The sequence below is a fragment of the Phycodurus eques genome, chromosome 12 (assembly GCF_024500275.1).
Source record: "Phycodurus eques isolate BA_2022a chromosome 12, UOR_Pequ_1.1, whole genome shotgun sequence".
Taxonomy (NCBI): domain Eukaryota; kingdom Metazoa; phylum Chordata; class Actinopteri; order Syngnathiformes; family Syngnathidae; genus Phycodurus; species Phycodurus eques.
Window position 1 is genome coordinate 13,791,856 of NC_084536.1, and position 23,379 is coordinate 13,815,234.

At 39.1% G+C, this 23,379-nt stretch overlaps 1 protein-coding gene across 2 annotated transcripts; it reads right to left on the reverse strand.

Moving 5' to 3' along the window:
* Positions 1-1,931: 1,931 nt before the first annotated feature.
* dnajc10 (DnaJ (Hsp40) homolog, subfamily C, member 10) lies at positions 1,932-22,896 on the reverse strand. Of its 2 annotated transcripts, none has more exons than XM_061691210.1 (25): positions 22,695-22,790; positions 21,067-21,319; positions 19,990-20,152; positions 19,854-19,904; positions 18,306-18,388; positions 18,074-18,205; positions 15,490-15,583; positions 15,325-15,402; positions 15,198-15,241; positions 15,055-15,120; positions 13,905-13,970; positions 13,753-13,842; positions 13,555-13,665; positions 13,367-13,481; positions 11,444-11,571; positions 10,906-11,022; positions 9,374-9,475; positions 9,234-9,294; positions 8,889-8,983; positions 5,172-5,305; positions 5,049-5,102; positions 4,278-4,425; positions 4,075-4,197; positions 3,902-4,006; positions 1,932-2,421 (listed from the first exon to the last, which is right to left on the reverse strand). In XM_061691210.1, exons 1-25 carry the CDS (start codon positions 22,742-22,744, stop codon positions 2,410-2,412), a joined length of 2,475 nt encoding a protein of 824 aa, XP_061547194.1. In that variant the 5' UTR covers positions 22,745-22,790; the 3' UTR covers positions 1,932-2,409. The 2 variants fall into 2 exon arrangements, with proteins under 2 accessions (XP_061547194.1, XP_061547195.1); XM_061691211.1 differs by lacking the exon at positions 22,695-22,790 and adding an exon at positions 22,809-22,896 and having other exon boundaries at positions 1,934-2,421.
* Positions 22,897-23,379: the final 483 nt, after the last annotated feature.

Genomic DNA, 23,379 nt, shown 5'->3' on the forward strand with positions numbered 1-23,379 from the left:
GAATGCTGACAAAACAGCAGTGCGTGCGTCTGTGTACGGGCCTAAGTCCAGCGGTTCCTACCTCCTTCATTTCCCACTGTGTTTTCTCAGCTGCGTTTTGGCCCCGCGAGGGATGAGAAAATGTTTTTGGTGGGGATTTACGGCCTTGCCGCCTCCTCATCTTCCTAATCCTGCTCGTCCTCGTGTCGATTCCAGCTGAACACACACCTGCCTGGCACACGTGAATAAGGCCCAGGCTGTTCCTGCTGCAAAAGAGCTTCTATTCATGCACACAAACATAAACACACACAAACAGGATATTGCCTGAGGGCATGAGTGATGCATGACAGGACACTAAAACATTTTGTCATGATGGTCATCAACACCAGTGTTCAACAACAACGTTACGGTAGCTAATGTGTGTAAGGGTACCGAATGAGTGTGTCGGTTTCAGATCTGGCGTCATGTGCAAGTGTAAAGCGGGCCCAATGGGTTTGGGTTAAAACAGCACAGGTAACCTGGTACATTTACTTCATTACATTTATAATTTTTGGAATACATTGTACTTGTCAGAGTATTTTTTAATGCAACATGCTTTTTTTCTTTTACAGGAGTATTTTTTCATAAGAAGAAATTATATTTTTACTCTTTGGTTATATTCCGCTCGTCAAACAGAAGCATACAGTCACATGACCACACACACAGTCGTCGCTGCCTCATAGAAGCAAAGCTTTCAAAGTGATTGTTGTTTGTGAAACCTGGTGAAAATAACAGAAAATGGCTATGTAATCTCTATCTGGTTAGTCTATTGTGCTCTTTTCATGAATATAAACATACAAAGTTCTTTTAAGACAACTTCATGTGGCAGAATTTGCCTTGTTACTTTATGAAGGTCTAATATTGGTAGGGAATATCTGAATTGGCATTTCTGTCTAGTTGACGTTCATGCTTTGATTAAAATAAGTTACCATTTACTAATTGCTTGAAGAGATTTTTCAGTGAATACTTAACTAATTATTTGGGGGATTACTTTTTACTTGAGTCATATTATTCTGACTAACAGTACTCCAGAGTATAATTTGTAGCTGTGGCTACTCTACGCACTTCCGCTTATCATCCGTTAACAATAAAGCCCTGACATCCCTGGCTCACAGATTGCCTCGTTACATGGAAAAAGTGGCCACTCAGGAGCCGTTTTGCAAGCAGGCATGTTAACAGTTGTTGTGCAAGAAGCCTTTTGGATTTGATTTGAAGATTACAACCAATAACAGTCCAGTTGCCTCATTTCAACTTTTGTGGATTACCATAACCTGGATGACTAGGTCAGGTCAACACACATACAAAACACCACACCACACCACACAAGACCACAACACACGGACAACACAACACAATCAACACATTCACGGGAAGACAACAAAGTCAACACGCACACACACAGCACAGGCATGCACTCACACATTCCACACGCACATAAAATGACTGATGGACAAAAATACACAGGACGACACAGACAGACACCTGCACGCATGCATGTACGTACACACACAGGAAACAAACAAACAAAAAACACACGCGCGTAAAATGAACACAGGAGACATTGTCGACATCGTGTAGTAGTCCTTTACACGCACGCACACGTTGCTGCCATTTCACTACCATAGTTCACAAGTGACGCTGTGAGTCCTTTGAAAGCAACAGCAACACCTGCTGGTCACATTCAGATTGTCGGTAAATGTAGGACTGGGACACATCCAGGAAGAGGAAACTGTATTGATGGTATTTTTTTTGCCCATTTATGATGTCGGTCATGGCCAAATAAAAAAAAAATTGTGGATCAATTAAACCTTTTTGTGAGCAAATGCAGTGATTTAATGTCAACATACTGCATTTAAGTGACAAATTAACCTGTTTAACCATTAAAAACAAACTTTTTCCTGAGCAAATGGCAACAAATAATTACGAGTTAAATATTTTAATAGTGCATTATTATGTATGTCATATATAGCCTTTTCTTGAACAAAGAGGGCTTTTGAGGCACAATAAAATGTTTTCCTTGTGAGCGCACATGCACACATAGGAAGTAAAAATAACATAAATTTTAAAAAAGTTGACTCACCTGACATGTTGGTCGCTTCAGTGTAAGCGTTAAGTGACATCATGACCAATCCAAGATGACAGCAGGAGTATTTTGGGAATATTTTGGTTTTATTTGCGTACATTCAGGAATATACAGTCTCTTGCATGTAAGCCTATACTCGTGTGTGTATGTGTGTATGTGTGTGTCAGTAACAGTGTCTCCTAGTTTTATCTCACAGAGTAAATACCAACCACAGAGACGTCCACATTAAAAAATAAACAAAAACAACGCAGAGTCCAGTGCGACATCTGTGCCTCATTTGTGTTTGTGGGTCGGTCCGATCTCGTCCGTCAGAGTTCATCCTGAGGGGACAAAGCCCACGTCACACTTGTTTGTGAGTTTTTTTAGCATTAAGTTGGCAATTTCTAAAACGATGTGTACTGTATTTAAATATACAATGTGTGTAATTCTTTTTGTTGCGCATTTAATTTTACAGTAAACTACATCTGGGGTGTCATTAAATAGTTTAAACCACACTCGGGGAAGGCAGAAGAACATAGATCACAGGCTTGCTGCAAGCAATTCAGGGTGTGCGGTTACGGTCATGTAGCTTTATGAGGCACCGAACGCCCATCCATCTGCTAGGATTGTGACTGATTCAGTCTTTACTTTAGCAGTTTCTTCCGCTCTCCTCGCGTAGTTGAACTAGCAATATTAACCTAGCCAGTAACCGCAGGTTTGATCACTTCGCTCAACGGAAAAGTAGTCTCATGACACGTGCTGGAGGAGGCTTGAAGAAATGTATCTTCAATCTAGGCTTAGGGTTTATTACATTAATTTACGTAATAATAATCCATCCATTTTCTGAACCGCTTATCCTCACTAGGTTCGCGGGTTGCTGGAGCCTATCCCAGCTATCTTTGGGCGGGAGGCGGGGTACACCCTGATCCGGTCGCCACCCAGTCACAGGGCACATAGAAACAAACAACCATTCGCACTCACATTCACACCTACGGGGAATTCAGAGTCTTCAATTAACCTACCACGCATGTTTTTGGGATGTGGGAGGAAACCGGAGTGCCCGGAGAAAACCTACGCAGGCACGGGGAGAACATGCAAACTCCACAGAGGCAGGGCCGGGGATCTAACCCCGGTCCTCTGAACTGTGAGGCAGATGTGCTAACCAATCATCCACCGTGCCAGGCATAATAATAATATTAATTTTAATCATTATTGTTATATTAATTCTATTAAGTTTGGTAGCACTGTGAGCGCATATGGGTGTGTGTGGGGTGGAGGCACAGAGTTGAAAGGCCGTGTTGCGGCGCTGCCATTTCAAAGACGACACGGGCTTGTATATTTGAAAACCGCAGTTTTTAGTTTCGATAAAAAAATCGTTACAGCCCTAATATAAATACTCTGTTCGAGTGCGGGGTGCCTAAACTTGCCCAACTTCCAACGTGCTTGCATTTTTCTCCCTCATAATCGTGACAAGCAGCAATTCACCACCTAATCTTTATCCTTTACTCATAAGGTGTGCTGATCTAAAATCTAAAGTAATGCAATCTACAGGGATCTGCTAGTTATTACAGTGGTTTATAAACCTGAATATCACAGACAATCTGGGTGAGACCCTCTTCCACGCTTACCCACTGAAAAACATACTTGAATATATTTGTCTGCAACAGTAAACGGCTGAATTCTAGTTGACAAATTTGAACATCCAAGGCAGTGAATGAATAATTTATATGGTCTCTCTCTCGCATATTTTCTTCCAGGGATGTCTGGAACATTTCCTCCGCGATAAAAGTGGGTTCACTGTAGATTTGTGTAGTTACTCACCTTTCTTTTGTTGTGTAACCGTGACGAGTGTTGTGGTCTCTGCCTGATGATGTCTGCAATCACATTAGCGTCGCGACTGCTGATGTTCTCACCGCTGTGTGGGTGCTATCAACACATCTCACGGTTAATTAGTGTGCATGCATGTGTATTCGAGTGTGTGTGTGTGTCTTCACCCTGTTAGTGTCCTGGTAGGGGTAGAAGCGCACCGTGGGGTAGGCAGTGATTCCGGCTGACTGACAAGCCTGAAGATGAGCCTGACAGTCAATCTTACCAGCCCGGACTTCCCCTTTAAGGACCTGTGAAGCACACTGGCAATGAGACCACGCCCACTTTTCCTTGGGGATGGGGGATAAACAGAAGCAAAATGGCATCTCACCCGAGCCAGAACCTCAAACTCAGGGGCAAAGTGATTGCAGGGTCCACACCACGGGGCATAAAAGTCCACCACCCAGGGGTCGTGACCCTCCAGCACCAGAGAACGGAAGGAGTTTGGAGTTAGATCCAGCGACGCTCTGGGCAATCCGCTGCTCGTAAATACACCACCAGAGAGTTTTAATGAATGAATGTTTCAAATAGAGCTTGGTGATTAATCAGTTTCATTAATTAATTAGAGTTTACTGCAAAGGATTTGCTTTTGGGGGATGGGGGTATGAAATTATTTGTTGTAGTCGACGCAAATGTGATGATAACGGGGTCGAAGTCGACTAATTGATGATGTCAGTAGTATTTTCATTAATATTGTTTTAGTTGAGTTTATCGTGCAGGAATTTGAAGAATAGAAACTTTTTTATTAAAATTGATTCAAATTTAAGAAATTGTACTTTTATGAAATGAAAGTTTGTTTTTTGTTTTTATTTGAAAATATGTTTTTTTTTTGGCTTGGAGTTGAACATGTATCCTTGCTGACATGCACAGTTTATACAAACAACATGGGTACGAACAGTGGAGCTAGCTTATAAAAGTATTGTTAGTGTTGCCAACTGAGCAACTTTTTTGACCCCTCTCGTGACTATTTTTCCCAAAAGCGACCCCACAAAAAAAGAATGAGCATAATAAATATTAAAATTAAAATTCTGATCATTTGTGGATGACAAACATATCGTCCAGCCCTAGTTTCAAAGATGCATGCCGCAAAATAGCCGCCTACCCGAGGGCCCACGTTCGCAGCGAGTGCGCGTCCTTGTGCCAGCCATTGTAACTTCTACACAAAAAAAGCAACAACATTACATACACCATCATGATTGCGTGTGAGGAATGTTGAAGTACATACGTGTAGCGATAGGCTGTCCTGCCACCGCCAGAGTACAAGCGGATTTCAGGGTATGAGCGCACGCTTTGACCTTGGCAAAACGAGTGGAAGCGCTGACAGTCCACGGAACCCACCAAAACCTGGCCAGACAACAGCTGCGCACATGCACACACACTGTCACATAATACTGACAACGGTCATTTTGTGTGCGTGTACGTCTGTTCGCTTTAGCACGTGTGTTAGTGTGCCTGAAATTTTTGTCTGTCTGTCAACGTCCAGTTTTGAGTGAGTATGTGTGTCTTTGTGTCTCCCTGTCTGTGTATATTGTGTCTGTGTGTATCTGTAAGTGCCTGTGTGAGTCTAAGTGTGCTAGTACTATGTCTGTCTGTGCATGTTTCTTTGTGCCTGCCTGCCTGCCTGTCTGTCTGTCTGTCCAAGACTCTAAAAAATTATTATTTTTTTGCTCATCATTTCTTCATTTGAGGAGCATTTTTCTAATTTAATCACACGGACCCAAAATAAGGGTTTTTTAAAATCTTAAAAATACGACAATATAATGGGGGAAAGGAATGTAGGGCTGCAGCTAAGAAATATTTTAGTAGTCGTTTATCCTACTGAAAATTTTATCGAACAATCGAGTATTTGGATAAACTATATTTTTGCTTGGTTAAAGAGCCATTATGAAATTGCTCAATTGGTTTCCTTTTTATTTAATCAATAGTTTTTATTTCTTAAATTCACATTGTGCATAAAAGATAAGGCATTCATTATAAAATAAGCATTAACAGCCTTTGTGCATTTTCACTTAAGCAGCGAGCATTTTATCATTTTGTGACATTAATTAGGCTTTACACGATCAGGATTTTTGGGGCCGATCACCGATCAGTAAGTTTTAAAAAAACCATAAACGATCACAAGATGGAGCAATGTGTCTATTTACATGACCTGTTCATTTATTGTATATACTTGTGCACTCTATACTGTATCCATCCATTTTCTGTACAGCTTATCCTCACAAGGGTTGCGGGCGTGCTGGAGCCGTCCCAGCTCAAATTATTCTATAGCATTTTAGGCAAAAGTTAAAACACCAATGACCTCTCGGGGGCATTCATGAATTGGCCACTGACATAAGTTTAGGTCAAATCAACATAACAACTGACAGAAATAATGGCTGCTAACTTACTGTAATTAAATTACTTTAATAAAATACTGTTAATGACACGCTTACTCTAACTTTCTCACTGTCTCGGATATGGACGAGTGCTGTCAAGAGTTTGAGTCCGTTTGACACTTTTCTCCCCCCGCCCCCACGCTGCGTTGCTTGAACGCAGCATGCTCCTCATGTACATTCTTCAGGTGCTCGATCAAATTTGTGTTGAAGCATTTCGATGACGTTCCCCACGACATACTTCAGTTGTGCACAGACTGCAAATAACTTACGTGTTGTTTGTCTGAGACACCGCAAAATAGTCCCACACCGACGACATGTTTTTACACCGACAAGATTGAAAAAAACTTGACTGGTCGTCAGATAGTTACTGTACTGCGCGTGACAAGGCTAAATAAGGCTAATAAACTAGCTTTTGGATTCATACGCGACGAAGACGCGGAGTTAAATGTCTTGTGCGGAGGCCGATCGATGACGACATTGATTGGATCGGCGACTTATGACATGAAAGCCGATCAGCATAAAATGCTAATTATCGGCCGATACCGATAACGCCAATCAGATCAGTGTAAAGTCTAATATTAATACATTAGGTTCATGGCTGTGTACTGACAAGCTTAGACCAGCTGTCTAGGAATAAGACAAATATTATTTGTACTACTACAAGTTCTGGACGTGTTCAATTAGTTCAAACTAAAATGAAGAAACCTCAAGAGAATACAAGTATTTCCTTTATCTCACTTCACCAAAACCCTCCTCTGTTTGGGTACATGACCCATTTTACCCACTATTCCTCTCTGGCCACATTTGCCACATTTTTCACCTACTTGACTCAAAGTTTTGCCACTTACAGATCATCAGATGGTAGACTACTACACTGGCCATATGTCACACAGTGATTACACTGAGCAAAAGCCCCTGTAAGTAACATTATGGTTGCTATGTGGTTGCGTACTGCCCTTCACCTTCGTAATAAAGAAAGTCACACACAGTATTGGGAAAGTTAATTTTCTACACAAACTAGTTCAAAGTTCAGTTCACTGATCAAAAATGAACTACTTCTGCTCATAGTTCATAATTCAAAATCTTGAACTAAGTTCACTACTCCAAAAATGAACTAGTTCATAGTTGTTGTTTTTTTCCAATAATGTATGTTGCTGACAGGCTACTACCCTCAAAATGCTGCCATGTCATTTCCCCATTGTTGCCACTCATTCAGTCCACACTAGTAGCCAGCTGCAGCAATCTCAAAAACACGAAGAAAAACTTGAATGGTGTTTTTTTTTTTTTTTTTTTTTTTAAAATGAGGAAAACAAAAACAGGCAAATAAAAATACAGTACGACGGTAAAAGGAAATTGATAACTTTGCATTCTTAGCAGGGCTGACTATATTAAAATATTTTATCATCTTACATTACATTAAATAAATTCCATATTATGACAGTGTGTGTGTGCTAACTAAAGCATTCTGTTACAAATAATCTTCTGAACAAAACACATTCTCTCCCATTACAGAGGTTCCCTGAACGCACCTCGCGCATGTAAACATTAAATGGCGACCACACTGAATCGGTTGCCAAATACGGCATTTGTCTCCCGACGTATGTAGTTTCGTATATAGTGTGTTCACAGGGGTTTTGTCCTGTAAATCCCTAACAAAACCTCGCACTTGAAAACCCCCCCCAAACACCACAACGAGTGCACTCTCAATAACTCCTTCAGGCAGAAATCAACTAAGTTCAGTTCACGTTTGCCCAAAATATGACCTAGTTCATGAAAGTTTGTTCAACGGCACTTATAATTTACAGAAATGCTTCGCATGGCGATTGTTATGTTGGTAAAGCAGACTAACGTTAATCTCACTGATTTGCGCCATGTTTATTTCACCTTCCTCTCACGGACGGGTCCCACGATGTGGAGTCTTTGGCAGAGAGAAAGGTCCGTGTTACAACGAACGGGTGCTCTCCTTTCATTTCACTATGAAACGCTACCACACCTTTGCCATTTCTCTTTTTTCAACTCTGAATCGCATCGCATACTCCTGCTCCTTCCACTGAGTAACTTCACTCCCGTATTCTACTTTCCACGCATCTGTGACGTAAGCCATGGCATGTCACATACGCCCCTGTATGCTTCCGTCTTCGCGGTAAAAATGTGACTTGCAGTTTTGCTTTTTAATGTGTTTTTTGAGGCGCACAATGCAAATTTTAACTCGCAAACTGCGATGCAAGACCGCTTAATTCGAGCTCTGCTGTCTGTCAGTCTGTCTGTTTCTGTGTGTCTGTGTGCATGTTCTTTGTTTCCGTCTGTGTGTGTTTTTACAGTGTCTATTTCATTGTGTCTATTTGTGACAGTGTGTGTTTGTATGTCTGTCTCTGTGTGTGAGTGAATGCGAGTGTGTCTGTGTGCATCTGTGTCTGTATTTGTCTGTGTGTGTTTGTTTCCGTCTGTCTGTGCGCATGTGTACAACGTTTGTCAGTCTCTGTCATTGTGTGTGTGCGTCTGTCTGTGTGAGTGTGCAAGTGTGCCACTGTGTGTGAATAAATGCTGAATGTGTGTACTGTCCAAACCCGCGCCATGCGCCTCCACTCCGGCAGCAGAGCCTGGCACGGACCACACCACGGTGCATAAAAATCGATTGCCCAAACCTCACCTTCACCTAAACCTGGGCAGCCCACAAAACACCACAGACACATGAGAGAAAGATGTGGACATGAGGAATGTGTCAACATGGGCAGTGGGGCGGAAATTAAGACATGAGGAACGCAAGCGGAATGTTTGGACCTGAACGTTAAAAGGAAGGTGAGGATGTGACGACGAAGAATGTGAGAATAACATGGGAAACGTCATAATATGAGGAATATGACAAAAAGACGAGGAACATGACAACATAGGTGAAGCATCGTGGCATTCACCTGTCACTTTTTCAGAGAAGCTAGACGGATCGAGAACCACCACGGATGGATTGACCAGGTCCTGCAGGTACAAAAAACCAACACCCGAGAATGAACATCACCTTCTCATGGTGAGAATGATGAGGATGATGAAGACGTACCTGGATGAACTCCAGGATGCCGTCGGCAGAGTGTCGTCCTTCATACTCGTGAACGGAAGATCCGTTGAAGATGATCGTAGTGGGATAGGCTTCAATGTTGTACTGACACATTTTGAAAACAAACACATCAGCAAGGTCATTCGTAGATGAGGTAAGAATTTATTTTTTAACAGATTAAATCTCAGTCTATTTTTTTTATTGTATTAATAATAACTCATTAAATTACAACTAACCAATTTATTGAAATAACACAAAAGTGTTGTAATTGGTCACTGTATGTAAAATTATTTTTTAATATGTTTTTATTTAATTTTTTGTAGTAATTCAATTAACCAATTCTTAAAATCAGTAAAAATGTTAAATGTGTTTTAAGTTAGTTAATATTTTATTTATGATAAATTCATATTATAAATCACTCAAACACACAAACTTTTAAATCTATACGCATCTAAAAAAGTGTATTCTATTAGGATTTTATTCTGAATAAAAAAATGAAAAATAAAATAAAAACAACTACATATATATTTTACTTTTTGGATAGATTTCTTTTTAAGTAATGGGTGATTAAGTAATAAACCAATTACCGTATTTTCACGACCATAAGGCACACTTAAAAGTCTTAAATTTTCTCCAAAATGGACGTGGCCCCTTATGATGCGGCGCGCCTTGTGTGTGCACCGAGTTCCAAAATCTGTAAATACTGTTGTGTGACTTCGATGAGCGCTCTGCTTGACTGACTGGAAGCATTTCCTGCCGACAGGCTGCTTATATAGAGGAAGGGCGGACGTGACTGAGGACAGCATGCAGACAGAAGATGAGGACTTTGATGGATTTGTGGATTGAGGATTGATAAAAAAAATAAATAACGTGAGTACATCGTTAAATACTTCAATAAAGTACAACCGAACTCAGTTTTGCTCCCGCTGCCTTTTTAAAAACATATGCTAGCGTATGTTTTAGCGTGCATGCATGCTACCGTATGTGTTAAGCTAGCGTATGTTTTACCATGCCTGCGCCCAATAATACGGTGCGCCGTATATGTGTTAAATACAGAAATAGCAGCTGTAACTGAGACTGTGCCTTTTAATACAGTGCGCCGTATGGTCGCGAAAATGTTACCTGATAAAAAATTTAATTTTAGTTACATAATTGAGAACGTAATAACCAATTAAGCAATTGAGTAATTAACCAATAACCTAATAAAATCAATAAAGTTAATGTAAATTGTTTACAATAAATTAATCAGTTACTTAAAATCAATCAGTTACTTAATAAAATCAATACAAAAAGTTAACCATATGAAGTTGTTCAGTCATTATTTGTTCATTATAAATAAAACAATTAAAATACTATATATATATATAAATATATATATATATCTTCATCAATATATACACACATATGTATACACCGGTATATATATGTGGAACAGCTGAATGATTGCATGCATCAATTACAGAATTCTTGATCATGTAAATGCTCGACATGGGCGGGCCCTGTCAGGTACGGCCAGGTCCACTGTGGAGACTCACCATGGAGCAAAGGTCCTGGTGGATGGTGCAGTCCAACGTACCAAACTTCATCCGTCCCACCAGCTTGATGGAAGCTTTCCTCAACTCGGGAAGCAGAGCTCGACATGGAGGACACCACTGTTACACAACAACATCAACAACACAATGGCATACAACAGAGGTGTCAAACTCATTTTTGTCACAGGCCACATCGTAGTTATGACTTCCCTGGTGGGCCGCTACGACAGTGAACCCATATAAACGTAAGATTACCTCGTATAATTACATACAGTATACACTACACATTGATGAATAACCAGTTTTGAAATCAGAACCCTATAAAATCATAGTTTTCAAATATTACATCTCTTTTCAAAGGGGGATTGGAAACAAAAACAATTATTACACCAGAACACATTTATCAATTTTGATTTGCTTTCGCGGACCACATAAAATGATGTGGCGAGCTGGATCTGGCCCCCGGGCCACCAGTTTGACACCTGTGGCATACAACAACAAGATGGACGCTCGCTGTCTGATGAAGATGATGGGGACTCACAGGGGCGAAGAAGTCCACGAGCCATGGCTCCTTCTTGTCTGAGGGGAAGTTGTCAGGCCTCAGCGTAGTGACGTGAGCCCGCACGCTGTCCCTGGCAAAAGCTACGATGTTGTACACAGCGTCCTTACCTGCAGAGAAGATCGAAGATGAAAACGACACCCAACACTGGGATCGGATATAAAGAGCTAGGAAGATTAAGCGAACATTTCGACCCAAGATAAGGCTATGAAGAATGACACAGAAATCTCAGGACATGATAAAGACAAGAGGAGCATGAAGAACATGAGGATTTGAGGAATATGAGCTAATGCTGTTAGAAACATAAGGATATGAGGAATATGAAGAGCATGAAGAATATGATATTTGATGAGAAACATGATCTTGAAAGGAACATAAGGCTGTGACGACATGAGTAGATAAATGTGAGAAGATCATGAGGAACGTGAGAAAATAAATATGAGTTAAAGATGATGACATGAGGAACTTCAAAGGAACATGAAGACTGTGAAATAGTTATGAAAACATGAGGAGCATGAGGAATATGAAGAATACGATATTTGATGAGGAATTGAAGAACCTGCAAAAACATGAGAGAAATATGAAGACAAGAAGATGGTGAACAACATGAGGACTTGTGGAATATGAAATAAGAATAACATGAGAAACTTGAGGATATGAGGAATATAAAGAACATGGAGAATATGATGATATTTGATGAACAATATGAAGGGAATATGAACAACATGAAGAATGCAAATATAACGGGCACATGAGGAAGACAAGAGGAATATGAAAGGTACATGTCAAAGTGAAGAACTTCAGACAGAAAATGAAAGTGGCTATGGAGAACATGAGTGAAACATTGGGACATGAGGACTATAAGGAAGGTGTGTATATCAGCAATATGAGAAAGACATTGAAATGAGGACGGTGAAAAGGGTATAATTAACACGGGGATATGAAAAATCTGAAAATGAAAAACATGAGAATGTGAGGAATTTGATTTGTATAACAAACATGAATGTGATGAATATGATGAACAAGAATGTGAAAAATATGACAATGAGGATTATGAAGAATATGGGAAACATGAGAAAACGAAGATGTGAAGGCTATGATGTGAATATATATATATATATATATATATAGTAAATGTATGACAGATATATGAATGTGAAAATAATATGACAAGGAAAAGTGTGAAAGGGATGTGAAGAACATGAGATATGTGAGAACAGGGGGACTGTGAAGAACATCAGGAATATGATGAGAAAATGAGGAATTGTGAGAGTCTAACATGGGGAACGTGAGGTTATGAGGAAGACCAGAAAAATGACATGAGGAAGGTGAAAGGGCTACGTGCACATAGGGACATGAAAAACAAGTGACATGATGAATTAGAAGAGTCTGAGAAATGTGAACATTAGGAATGTGAATTATATGACAAACATGAGGATGTGACAAATTTGACCAACTTAATGAATGTGAAGAACATAACGAAGAATGTGAAGGGGACATATTTTTCACATTTCTCAGGTCATCATATTCAGGAGGCCTGTGAAGAAGAGTAATATGATGATATATGATGAGAATATGAGTATGACATGAGAGACGTGAGGATATGAGGAAGGAAAGATGACGAGAAGGGTGAAAGGGATATGAAAAACGTGGAAATGAGGAATGAGATAAATGACGAGGAATGTGAAGAATGACAAACATGGGAATGTGAGGAATGTGACTAATATGACAAGTATGAGGAACATGAAGAATATTAGAAACATATGGAAACGAGGATGTGACGAATATGATAAACATGAACTTCAAGACTATGATGACATGATGAATGTGAAAGTACATGAGGAATGTGATGACATTTGATGAGAAGATGAGGAATGATGAAGAATAGCGCATAAGAAAACTGACCGTGATGGATCTCAAAGTCGTGGACTCCTAGGCCTTTAAAGACGGCCACGCAGGCTTTGTGGATGTACATGGACTGACATAGCTGCAAGTCCACAAGGCAGTCCACCCGGCCCACCTAATCACACAAACAAAGGTCACACTCACACATTAACAGAGTGACAAAGATGAAGACAGAAGCGGAGCGCCACCTGAATGTGGTCATCACGGAGGAAGGCCTGCAGCTTCTTGTACTCGTCGGAGGCTTGGCTGCGGTCTCCAAACGTGAATGTAACCAACCAGCGATGGCGGGCCAGTTTCAGCTGAGGACAGGGGGTGACAGGAAGTGACTTTGTGGGAACGAGTGTGGGTTTTCATTTGAAGAATGACAAGAATTTGATGTTATTTACATGGAAGTTGTCCACGGTGAGCTGCTGTAACTCGGGCAGGTGCTGGAGGACCTGTGTGTAGATCTCCCTGCTGTCCAGAGTGTTGAGCCACTGCAACCACAATAAATGTGTCATATGCTGGGGTAATGCTAACATGCTAAAGCAATACTCACCAGCATGCTGCCTTCCTTATTCAGAGCACTTCCTGGTGGGAACAGGGCAGTCGCTCCGCTAGTTACCTGGCAACAGTAAGTAAATGTTTTTTTGTTTTGTTTTGTTTTGTATACCTACCGTGAATTCTCGTGTAAAAACCAATACCAAACATATATTTAAATAGCAACATAACCACTGCTGAACTTAAAACATAAGCATATTCTACATTTGAATACATTAAATAAAAAATAAATCAGAAAACCATTAAAAAACTCTCAATAAATAATAAACACTAATTATACTTTTAAATTGCAAAATAACGATCAAAGTTAAATCCTGTTTTTTTTTTTTTTTTTTTACTGTCATTATATGGTGGGAATATCATTTCACTTTCTCCACGTGAGGCATTACACTTTTGAACTTCTTGACAATGGCTGTTCCTGTTGGGCACGTCTTGGCCTCTGAGAGGCAGTGTGATACACACAATGAGATACACACTTGCAGTAACAAAGAAAGTAGAAGTATCGTTCAAATATTGTTATTATAACTTGTTTTTCACAGAGTTCGAATAATATATGCCATAGAGTATTGTTAAATTGCCTGTTTCTATGTGGTTATAGAGCGCTCGTATACCAATCTTCAACACGAGTTCAATTTTTGTTAGCTTGTCAATGGTGTTTTCTATTTATTGTGTGTTAACTTTGAGCTAGCGATTTTTGGGAACAAAAACAAAGAAAGAAACAAAGGCTGTGATGTATTTGACTATTCAATAAGTGTAATTCTTTTGTTATGTGAGCTTAGTTTTACAATGAACTTCAACTGGAGTGTCAACAAGCGACTTTAAGCAAGCAACATTCAATCTTACTCCTTGCTACTATGTTAGCAACTTAGGAACCTGTTGTGATCACGTGAGTTCTGCATGCGGTCTGGGCGCTCCTGGATAGATGTGCTGGAGAGGAGCATGGAATGGACTGTTTGTATATGAGTGGTAAAATTGGAAATTTTAGACCCAGTCCGATCTGATACTTATTGTTTGGCTGATTTGGAATTTCAAAGATCGGAACACCCCTAAAATATATATATTTTTGGATTTTCTCTAAATATTTGTGTTTTTATTAGATTTCCATTTTTCTATATTGCACGGTGACTGACTAGTCAACGTATATTTACCTGGAAACTGTCACAGAGTTGTGGCTGTGTGCTGCAGTCCATCCAGCCCACCCTCACCAGGCCATCCTACACAAACAAACACATTTAGTTTTTTACATTTATCTTAGCATTTAGCACATCAAATGGGACTTGCGCATCCTCACAAGCATGGACGCCAGCTTCTGTCGGGTCCTGTGCTCCAGACAATCTGTCAACAAAGCAGAGATGTTTTGTTAGCACATGCTAAGGTAACAGTTTGCATGTACCACAGAGGTAGCGTGTGTCGGTTACCTCCTGTGTCCGCACAGAAGGTGATGAGCCAGCCTAGGCCTGACGCGAACGCGCTCTCCATCTCTTTGAACACGTTGCCTAGCAACAACAACAAGCATGGGAATAAGAATAAGAACAATTCATCAACCAATCACAGGTTTGTGCTGTGATTGGCGGTTAGCTCACCTTGCCACAGCTGTATGACGCTGGTCTTGATGAACTGCATGCTGAAGGTTACCAGATGGTCTTTGACACGCTCGCCATGGAACTTCTCAGGTTTCTAACAGATGCGATAAAGATGAGGACGTCAGGAACTTGAAAGGGTTGTGAAGGACATGACCAAAACATGAGGATTGTGAAGAATATGAGAAACATGAGAAATGTGAAGAATGAGGGATGTAAAGAATGAGAAACGAGGAATATAAAAAAACGAACGCTTAAATGACAAAAACAAGAAATGTGAAGAACATCAGGATTTGACGAATACGAAAAACATGAGAAATGTGAAAAACAGGAATGTTAAGATTATGAGAAACAAAGAGGTGAAGTACGAGGAAAGTGAATAATATGAGAGATGTGAAGAATTAGAAACATGAGGAATGTGAAAAATATGACAACATGAGGAATATGAGAACCATGAGGAATGTGAAAAAGAGACACGAGGACTCAAGGATGTGAACAACAAACATGAAAAAGTGAAGAATGACAAACACGAGGAAAAGGAAGAAAGTCAGAAACATGAAAGCTATATGAACGTGTGAGGACAGAAGAGGAACATGAGAATGTTAAGAACGAGGAATGTGAATGTGAGGAACATGAGAAACATGAAAAATATGAAGAACACGAGATCGTGTAGAATATGACAAACATGAGGAACATGAAAATGGTCAAGAATATGAGGATCAAAAGAAATGTGAAGAACATGAGCAACTGAAGAATATGAGAAACATGAGGAATGTGAAAAACATGATGTGAAGAACATGAGGACATTAAGATTATGAAAAAAAAGTAATGTGAAAAATACCACAAACATGAGGACTATGAAAGACGAGTGGTGTGACGAATATGACAAAGAGGAATGTGTTGTGAAGAATATAAAACCACAATTCCAATTAAGTTGGGACGTTGTGTTAAACATAAATAAAAACAGATGCACTGATTTGCAAATCATCCATCCATTTTCCGAGCCGCTAACCCCACTAGGGTCGCGGGAGTGCTGGAGCCTATCCCAGCTAACTTCGGGTAGGAGGCGGGGTACACCCTGAACTGGTTGCCAGCCAATCGCAGGGCACATATAAACACACAACCATTTGCACTCACATTCACACCGAGGGGCAATTCAGAGTCTTCAATTAACCTACCATGCATTTTTTTGGGATGTGGGAGGAAACCGGAGTATCTGGAGAAAACCCACCCAGGCACGGGAGAACATGCAAACTCCACACAGGCGGGGCCGGGATTTGAACCCGTTCTCAGAACTGTGAGGCAGATGCGCCAACCAGTCGCTCACCGTGCCGCCAATTTGGAAATCATGTTCAACCTATGATTCATTGAATACACTACAAAGACAAGATATTTAATGATCAAACTGATAAACTTTATTATAGTTTTTAGCAAATAATCATTAACTTAGAATTTTATGGCTGCAACACGTTCCAAAAATGCTGGGACAGGGTCATGCTTACCACTGTGTTACATCACCTTTTCTTTTAACAACATTCAACAAACGTTTGGGAACTGAGGACACTAATTGTTGAAGCTTTTTAGGTGGAACTCTTTCCCATTCTTGCTTGATGTACAGCTTCAGATGTTCCAACAGTCCGGGTCTCCGTTGTCGTATTTTACGCTTCATAATGCGCCACACATTTTCAATTGGAGACAGGTCTGGACTGCAGGCAGGCCAGTCTAGTACCCCCACTCTTTTACTACGAAGCCACGCTGTTGCAACACGTGCAGAATGTGGTTTGGCATTTTCTTGCTGAAATAAGCAGGGGCATCCATGAAAAAGATGTTGCTTGGATGGCAGCATATGTTTCTCCAAAAACGTGTTGCAGAACATAAATTTCTAAGTTAATGATTATTTGCTAAAGACAATTAAGTTTATCAGTTTGAACATTAAATATCTTGTTTGTAGCGTATTCAATTACATATAGGTTGAAGATGATTTGCAAATCATTGTATTCTGTTTTTGTTTGTTTAACAAAATGTCCCAACTTCATTGTAATTGGGGTTGTAAGAGGAATGTGAACAAGGAATGTGAAGAACATGAGTCATGAAGAATATGAACATGTGAAATGTTTATAACATGAAATTAAAAATAACGAGGAATATTAAGAACATGAGAAAATGAAGAATATTAGCAACATGAGAATGTGAAGAACATGAGGCCATGAAGATTATGATAAAAATTTGTAATGTTAAAAATATGAGAAACAAAAATGTAAAGAACATGAGCAAGGTGAAGAATACGAAAAACAATGTGGAAAAAAACGAGGGATGTGAAGAATGACAAAGAACGACTAATGTTAATGACATGCTGTCATAAATATGAGAAACATAAGGTATGTGAAGAACGTCAGAAACAAGGACATGAGGAACATGAAAGCTAAATTGTGTAGGAACAGAAGAGGAATGTGAAAATGAGAGGAATATGAGATAAGGATGATGACATGAGTAATGGGAAAGGGATGTGAAGAACATGAGGGAAAATGAGGACATGATGAAGAGGAGGATTCTTTACAATGACTATAAATGAAACTAAAAAGCATACATGTCCTGCTCTAAATATGTAGAGGCTGGGGTAGCTGCTGATGCCTTTCCTGCGACACAAGTGGTTGTTGTCACCACAGTTGACTGCCCCGATACGGATGGCACCGTCCATCTCCTTGGCGAACTCCCGCCACTGACACACACACACACACACACACACACACACACACCATCACTGTTTGTGTGCGTGTGTGTCTGTGTGTGTGTGTGTGTGTGAAGGATGTTGACATTACTGTGGGAGCAAGCTGGTGACAGTGTGAACACCGTGGGGAATAAAAGTTGATGAACCAGATCTCTCCGGAATTCACTGCCGCCTCTAAAACGCACACAAAATAAATTATTCTCACACAGACGTAATCGTCAAACCACATACACCCATGCAATCATCATCACACACAAAATTATCATACCCATACACTTATTATACAGTGGAACCTGTAAAACTGTCCCCAAAAGTCTTTTGGTGAAAATACACCTCAAAATTCATACAAAAATTTCTGAACCGAAAGACGGTGTATCTTGCATGCGTTCAGTTTTTCATGTTGATTTTTGTGAAAGACAACAACAAAAAATGTTAAAACCATTTTGCCCAGCCATTTTATGGGGTTTGGAAAAGTGACTAAATATAGCAACAAAATGGCGAAGTCAGCAACACTCGCTCACTTTGTCACTATGCCGCAGCTCGGCTCCTGGTCGTCATGGTAACGACAACTTGTAATGGTCCGCTACCACAAAATCTAGTGAAGTCTCGTAAAGAATAATAATATGTTACCTCTGGAAAGTATTCACAGTGCTTTACTTTTTCCTCATTTTGTTAGGTATTAGCCTTATTCCAAAATGGATTCAATTAATTTTTCTACTCAAAATTCTAAAAGTAAAACAGTGATATAACACAAGAGCGTTTCTTAAGACACCTAGAAACTTTAAAATGCGGAAAATAATTATAATACAGTGCATCTCGAAAGTATTCACAACACATTTGTTTTTCCTTATTTTGTTCGGTATCAGTTTTATTTAAAAATAGATTCATTTTATTTTTCCACTCAAAAGTCTCTAAAAGTGAGACAGTGGATCTGGAAAGTATTCACAGCACTTTAATTTTTTTCTTCATATTGTTATGTTCCAGCCTTATTCCAAAATGCAGCAAAATTCTAAAAGTCTTATAAGGTGAAACAGTGCATCAAGAAAGTATTCACAGCACTTCACTTTTTGCACATTTTGTTACGTTACAGTCTTATTCCAAAATGGAACAAAGTTCTAAAAGTCTATAAAAGTGAAGCACTTTGAATACTTTCCGGATGCACTTCCAATTTTGTTATGTTACAGCCTTATCCCAAAAAGGAGTAAATAATTTATTTCCTAAAGATTCTACACAAAACACCACATAATGACAATAACACTTTCCAGAAGTCCTATATTAGAGCTGCAACTAACGATTATTTTAATAATGGATTAATCTGTTGATTAATTTTTCAATGAATAAATTAATCAGATTTTTAAAAACGTTCTCTTTAATTTCCACCCCTTTAGTCAAAAACTACATTATTTCAAATTGACAGTGCAGAAAATGCAAAAACGGAAATTAATTATGATTAATTTACTGGTTTGGGCCATAATGTGTCAGAAAATGGGGCAAAAATGTTGATTGACAATTTTAAGTTAAACAATGTTCAAATGATTATTGATTATCAAAATAGTAATTTGTTAATTTGATAATCGATTAGGTGTCGATTAATCAATTAATTTTTGCACCGCTATCATGTATGCCTGAGGTTTCTTACCAAAGTCCCCGCTGTCCAGTGTGATGATCTCCAAGTCATCGTCATAGATGCCTGGACAAAACATTTCAAACATATGGAGGATTTTTTTTTTTTTTTTTAAATTGATGTGATAAAGAACAGCATGGCGTGGACTCACCAAAGTCGTAGCGGTAATAGCTCCAGCTCTCGTATCGTCCCCCTTGTTTCTCATCCAGCCCCTTCTCGCCGTACTTGTCGTATTTCTTGCGCAGATCCTCGTCTTTCAGGACCTCGTAAGCTCGGTTTACTTGCAAGAACTTTTCGTGGGCCAACGAATCTCCCTGGCAACATTTTGGAGTGAGAGGGGCTTTAAACCAAGGGTTCCCGAAATATTTCCTCATAATCCCAACACCAATTAAACATAACTACTGCGTTTATCTCTAATTAATTAATTTTATAAGGAAAAAAGGTCATGTTCCGATATTTATTTGTATAGAAAATTATCCAATGTGAGAGGAATAAAGTCAGATTTTTTTCAGCAAATATGTATTTAGTTGGAATAAAAAGATAAAAAATAAAGTAATAATATTCTGAAACAAAAATCAATGTTTAACCAGGGAAGACATTTTAACAAGTGAATTTTAAAAGGATAACTTTATTCTCGTAATATTATGCCTTTTTTTCTGGAAAAGACGCCTTTAGAGTGAACTCTCACATTTTCACATTTCACCATTTCCAGATTCGCCTTGTCAAGAGCTTTTCGGGCGAAGCGCATCCTCCATTATTTGCATAAGAGCCTACAGTATTTACTGTTTTTGTGCTTAGCCCAAAGCAATAAAAGTATTACTTTTGCACCAACAGGTAATAGCTAGGCTTTACATGATCAGGATTTTTGGGGCCGATCACTGATCAGCAAGTTTAAAAAAACGATAACCTTTCAGCGATCCTATCACAAGATGGAGCGATGTGTCTATTTACATGACTTGTTCATTTATTGTATAAACTTGTGTACTGTATACTGAGTATCTTAATTAAAGTATTCTCTCGCATTTTAGACAAAAGTTAAAACATCAATGACCTCTAGGGGGCATTCAAGGATTAGCCATGTTGTCATATTCATAGCTATGTTACGCACCCCCTTGTTGGAGGTCTGCAAAAATAATTAGAAAATAATTTATGTTGTATCATTTTGAGAACCACTGCTAAAAATGCACATCTTTCAGTTCTGTTTTGTTTTTCTAAATGTGTTTCTCACAGGGTTCTTGTCAGGGTGCATGGTGAGTGCCAGCTTCTTGAAGGCCTGTCGGATCTCCCGGGTGCTGGCCTCCCTGCCCACCCCCAGAAGCTCGTAATAGTCTCGGCCAGCGGTGCAGACAGACTGGGGCAGCAATGCAGCGCCGAGGAGCAGCAGCGGTAGAAGCGTGCGGATGGGATGAGGTCTCGGAGTCCGCGACGCTGACCTGGACCACGTCTCCTGTCCTACCATTGCAGACGCTGGAGCTGAAGAACTGGGACAGAAAAACAAGACAATGAGAAATTAGGACTGGTTGATGGAGAGTTGATATCCTGATTTGATTTTATCTCAGTATGACCAAGTTTAGAACACTAAATGTACTTTTTTTTCCTTGAAAATGTTGCTACTTTTGGGTGGAAATGTATTTTTTAAAATGTCAGGGCTATTTTTTTTTTTTAGGGCTTTTCATAACACATTTTATTTTCAATACAACTTCTTAATATTCCCCTTGTTTTTGAAAAAAAAAATTTTGCTTGAAAATATAATACAAATACATTAAGTGTACCGTTTTTGGGGGGAAATATATATATATTTTTTTAATATACATTTTTCCAAAAGTATAACTTTGCTCTCGAAAATATCCAACTTTTTTCAGTAATGTACAACTTTTTGGAAAGCATGATTTTCTTGGGAAAACTTTTGTATAAAAATTTACTTTTTTTTACCAAAAAGATGTCACATTTGGTGGTAATTTACAACTTTTTCTTGAATACACAACTTTTTTCCCCCTCTGCTCCTTCACATTTGAATTTTGTGTTTTATGGAAACATGTTTGTGTGTTTTTCTAATATGTCATGGAGTAAAATTTTAAGAAATATTTATATACCAACAAATTCAAACATACTACTTTTTTTAAAACTGCTTTTTGGGAGAAAATATTTAATAATACATAAATGTTTTCAGAAATATACAACTTTTTTCAGAAGTATAATTGTAAAGGAAATACTTTATTTTATTTTTTTACATAAATTATTTTTGAAACGATATGACATTTTTGTGACAACTGCTGGAACTATATTCTACCTGCTTAGCTGTATGCCTTCTTTTAAAGGGTAATGTTAATGGTGAGGTTTAAATGATATTTAGTGTTTGGGGATCACCGTTTCGACTAGATTTAGGGTTTAAACTATTACTATAGGAAAGTATAAACTTTGGGGAGCGTGGACAACTATTATATGAGCTTACTTCCCACATTACAGCGTGTGGGTGGGTTTTCTCCAGCGTGTTTATTGTAATTTGAAGATATGTAGTTATGTTTGCATTGAATGTAACCTCTGGGAACGATTACCATTTTCTGTCTACATGTTTCTATGGCATGTGCTCTAAAATGGCGTTACTTGCAGCATCTGAACACCTTGTTCATTATTCGCGCATGACTTACAACACATGTTAACTGTTAAAAATAACACTTTACAATGTGAAAAATGAACATATGATAACCATTTTCCAGAAACTTCATGAACAAAACGAGTTTCCAAAATGGGAAACCGCAATTCACTAAACATATGGTCACTTATTAATCGCTACACTGAGTTTGTTGCAAACATTTGCGATGGATGGTATGCTAACGAGCGTATACATCAACGTACCCAGTTGAGTAAAGGTATTCGCTTCCCGGCTTAGTCGTGAACTTAATCATTCTGATAATCTATCGAAGAAGTTTATGGTAACATTTTACAGAACATGTGGGTAGGTAGGTTTACCTTGGAGCTTTATTGTCGATGAGGTGCGCTACCTCAAAAAGTAGAAAAGCTAAATGAGAATATCCTCCTCAATATCCGGATCTCGCCGGTATCAAGTTAGTGATCACGCACTTCGTTTACCGTCCATCGCGTTTCAGAATAAAGGTCAACGCGTTTGCCAGAGCGCAGATAAACGGCAGACCAATTTATTGCGTGTCACATTTTCTTTAATACACCTATTTCCTAAGAAAAAGAAATATATTTTGGGGGCCAAGTGTAATTTTTCCGCAGGTACATTTGTTGAATTAATGCGTCAACTCCAACACAGTGTAGAGTCGACGTCATTCCGGTGAGCTTGCGTAGATGTTTGATACTTTCAGGTGCATAAAATGACGATTGAATATTTCGCCAATCTGGTAAAACCAAACATAATGATCAGAATTTAATGTATACATTTCTTCGGACATATTGTATATTTAAAAAAAAAAGGGGTTGAAAAACTGATTGTTCAAGATGTTGAGTGGTTGTTATGGACAGTTTGCAAAAGTGGTTTGCGTTGGGTCCCTGAACGCATCTTTTCAAACTGCATTTA

What these genes read in the sequence shown, in the direction of transcription:
- dnajc10 (XM_061691210.1), bottom strand. Translation starts at nt 22,744, where the DNA reads ATGATTAAGTTCACGACTAAGCCGGGAAGCGAATACCTTTACTCAACT. An exon ending in GTCACCAGCTTGCTCCCACA is followed by an intron (nt 18,206 to 18,305) that starts GTAATGTCAACA and finishes TGTGTGTGTCAG; the next exon opens with TGGCGGGAGTTCGCCAAGGA. An exon ending in CTTCTGTGCGGACACAGGAG is followed by an intron (nt 15,242 to 15,324) that starts GTAACCGACACA and finishes CTTTGTTGACAG; the next exon opens with ATTGTCTGGAGCACAGGACC.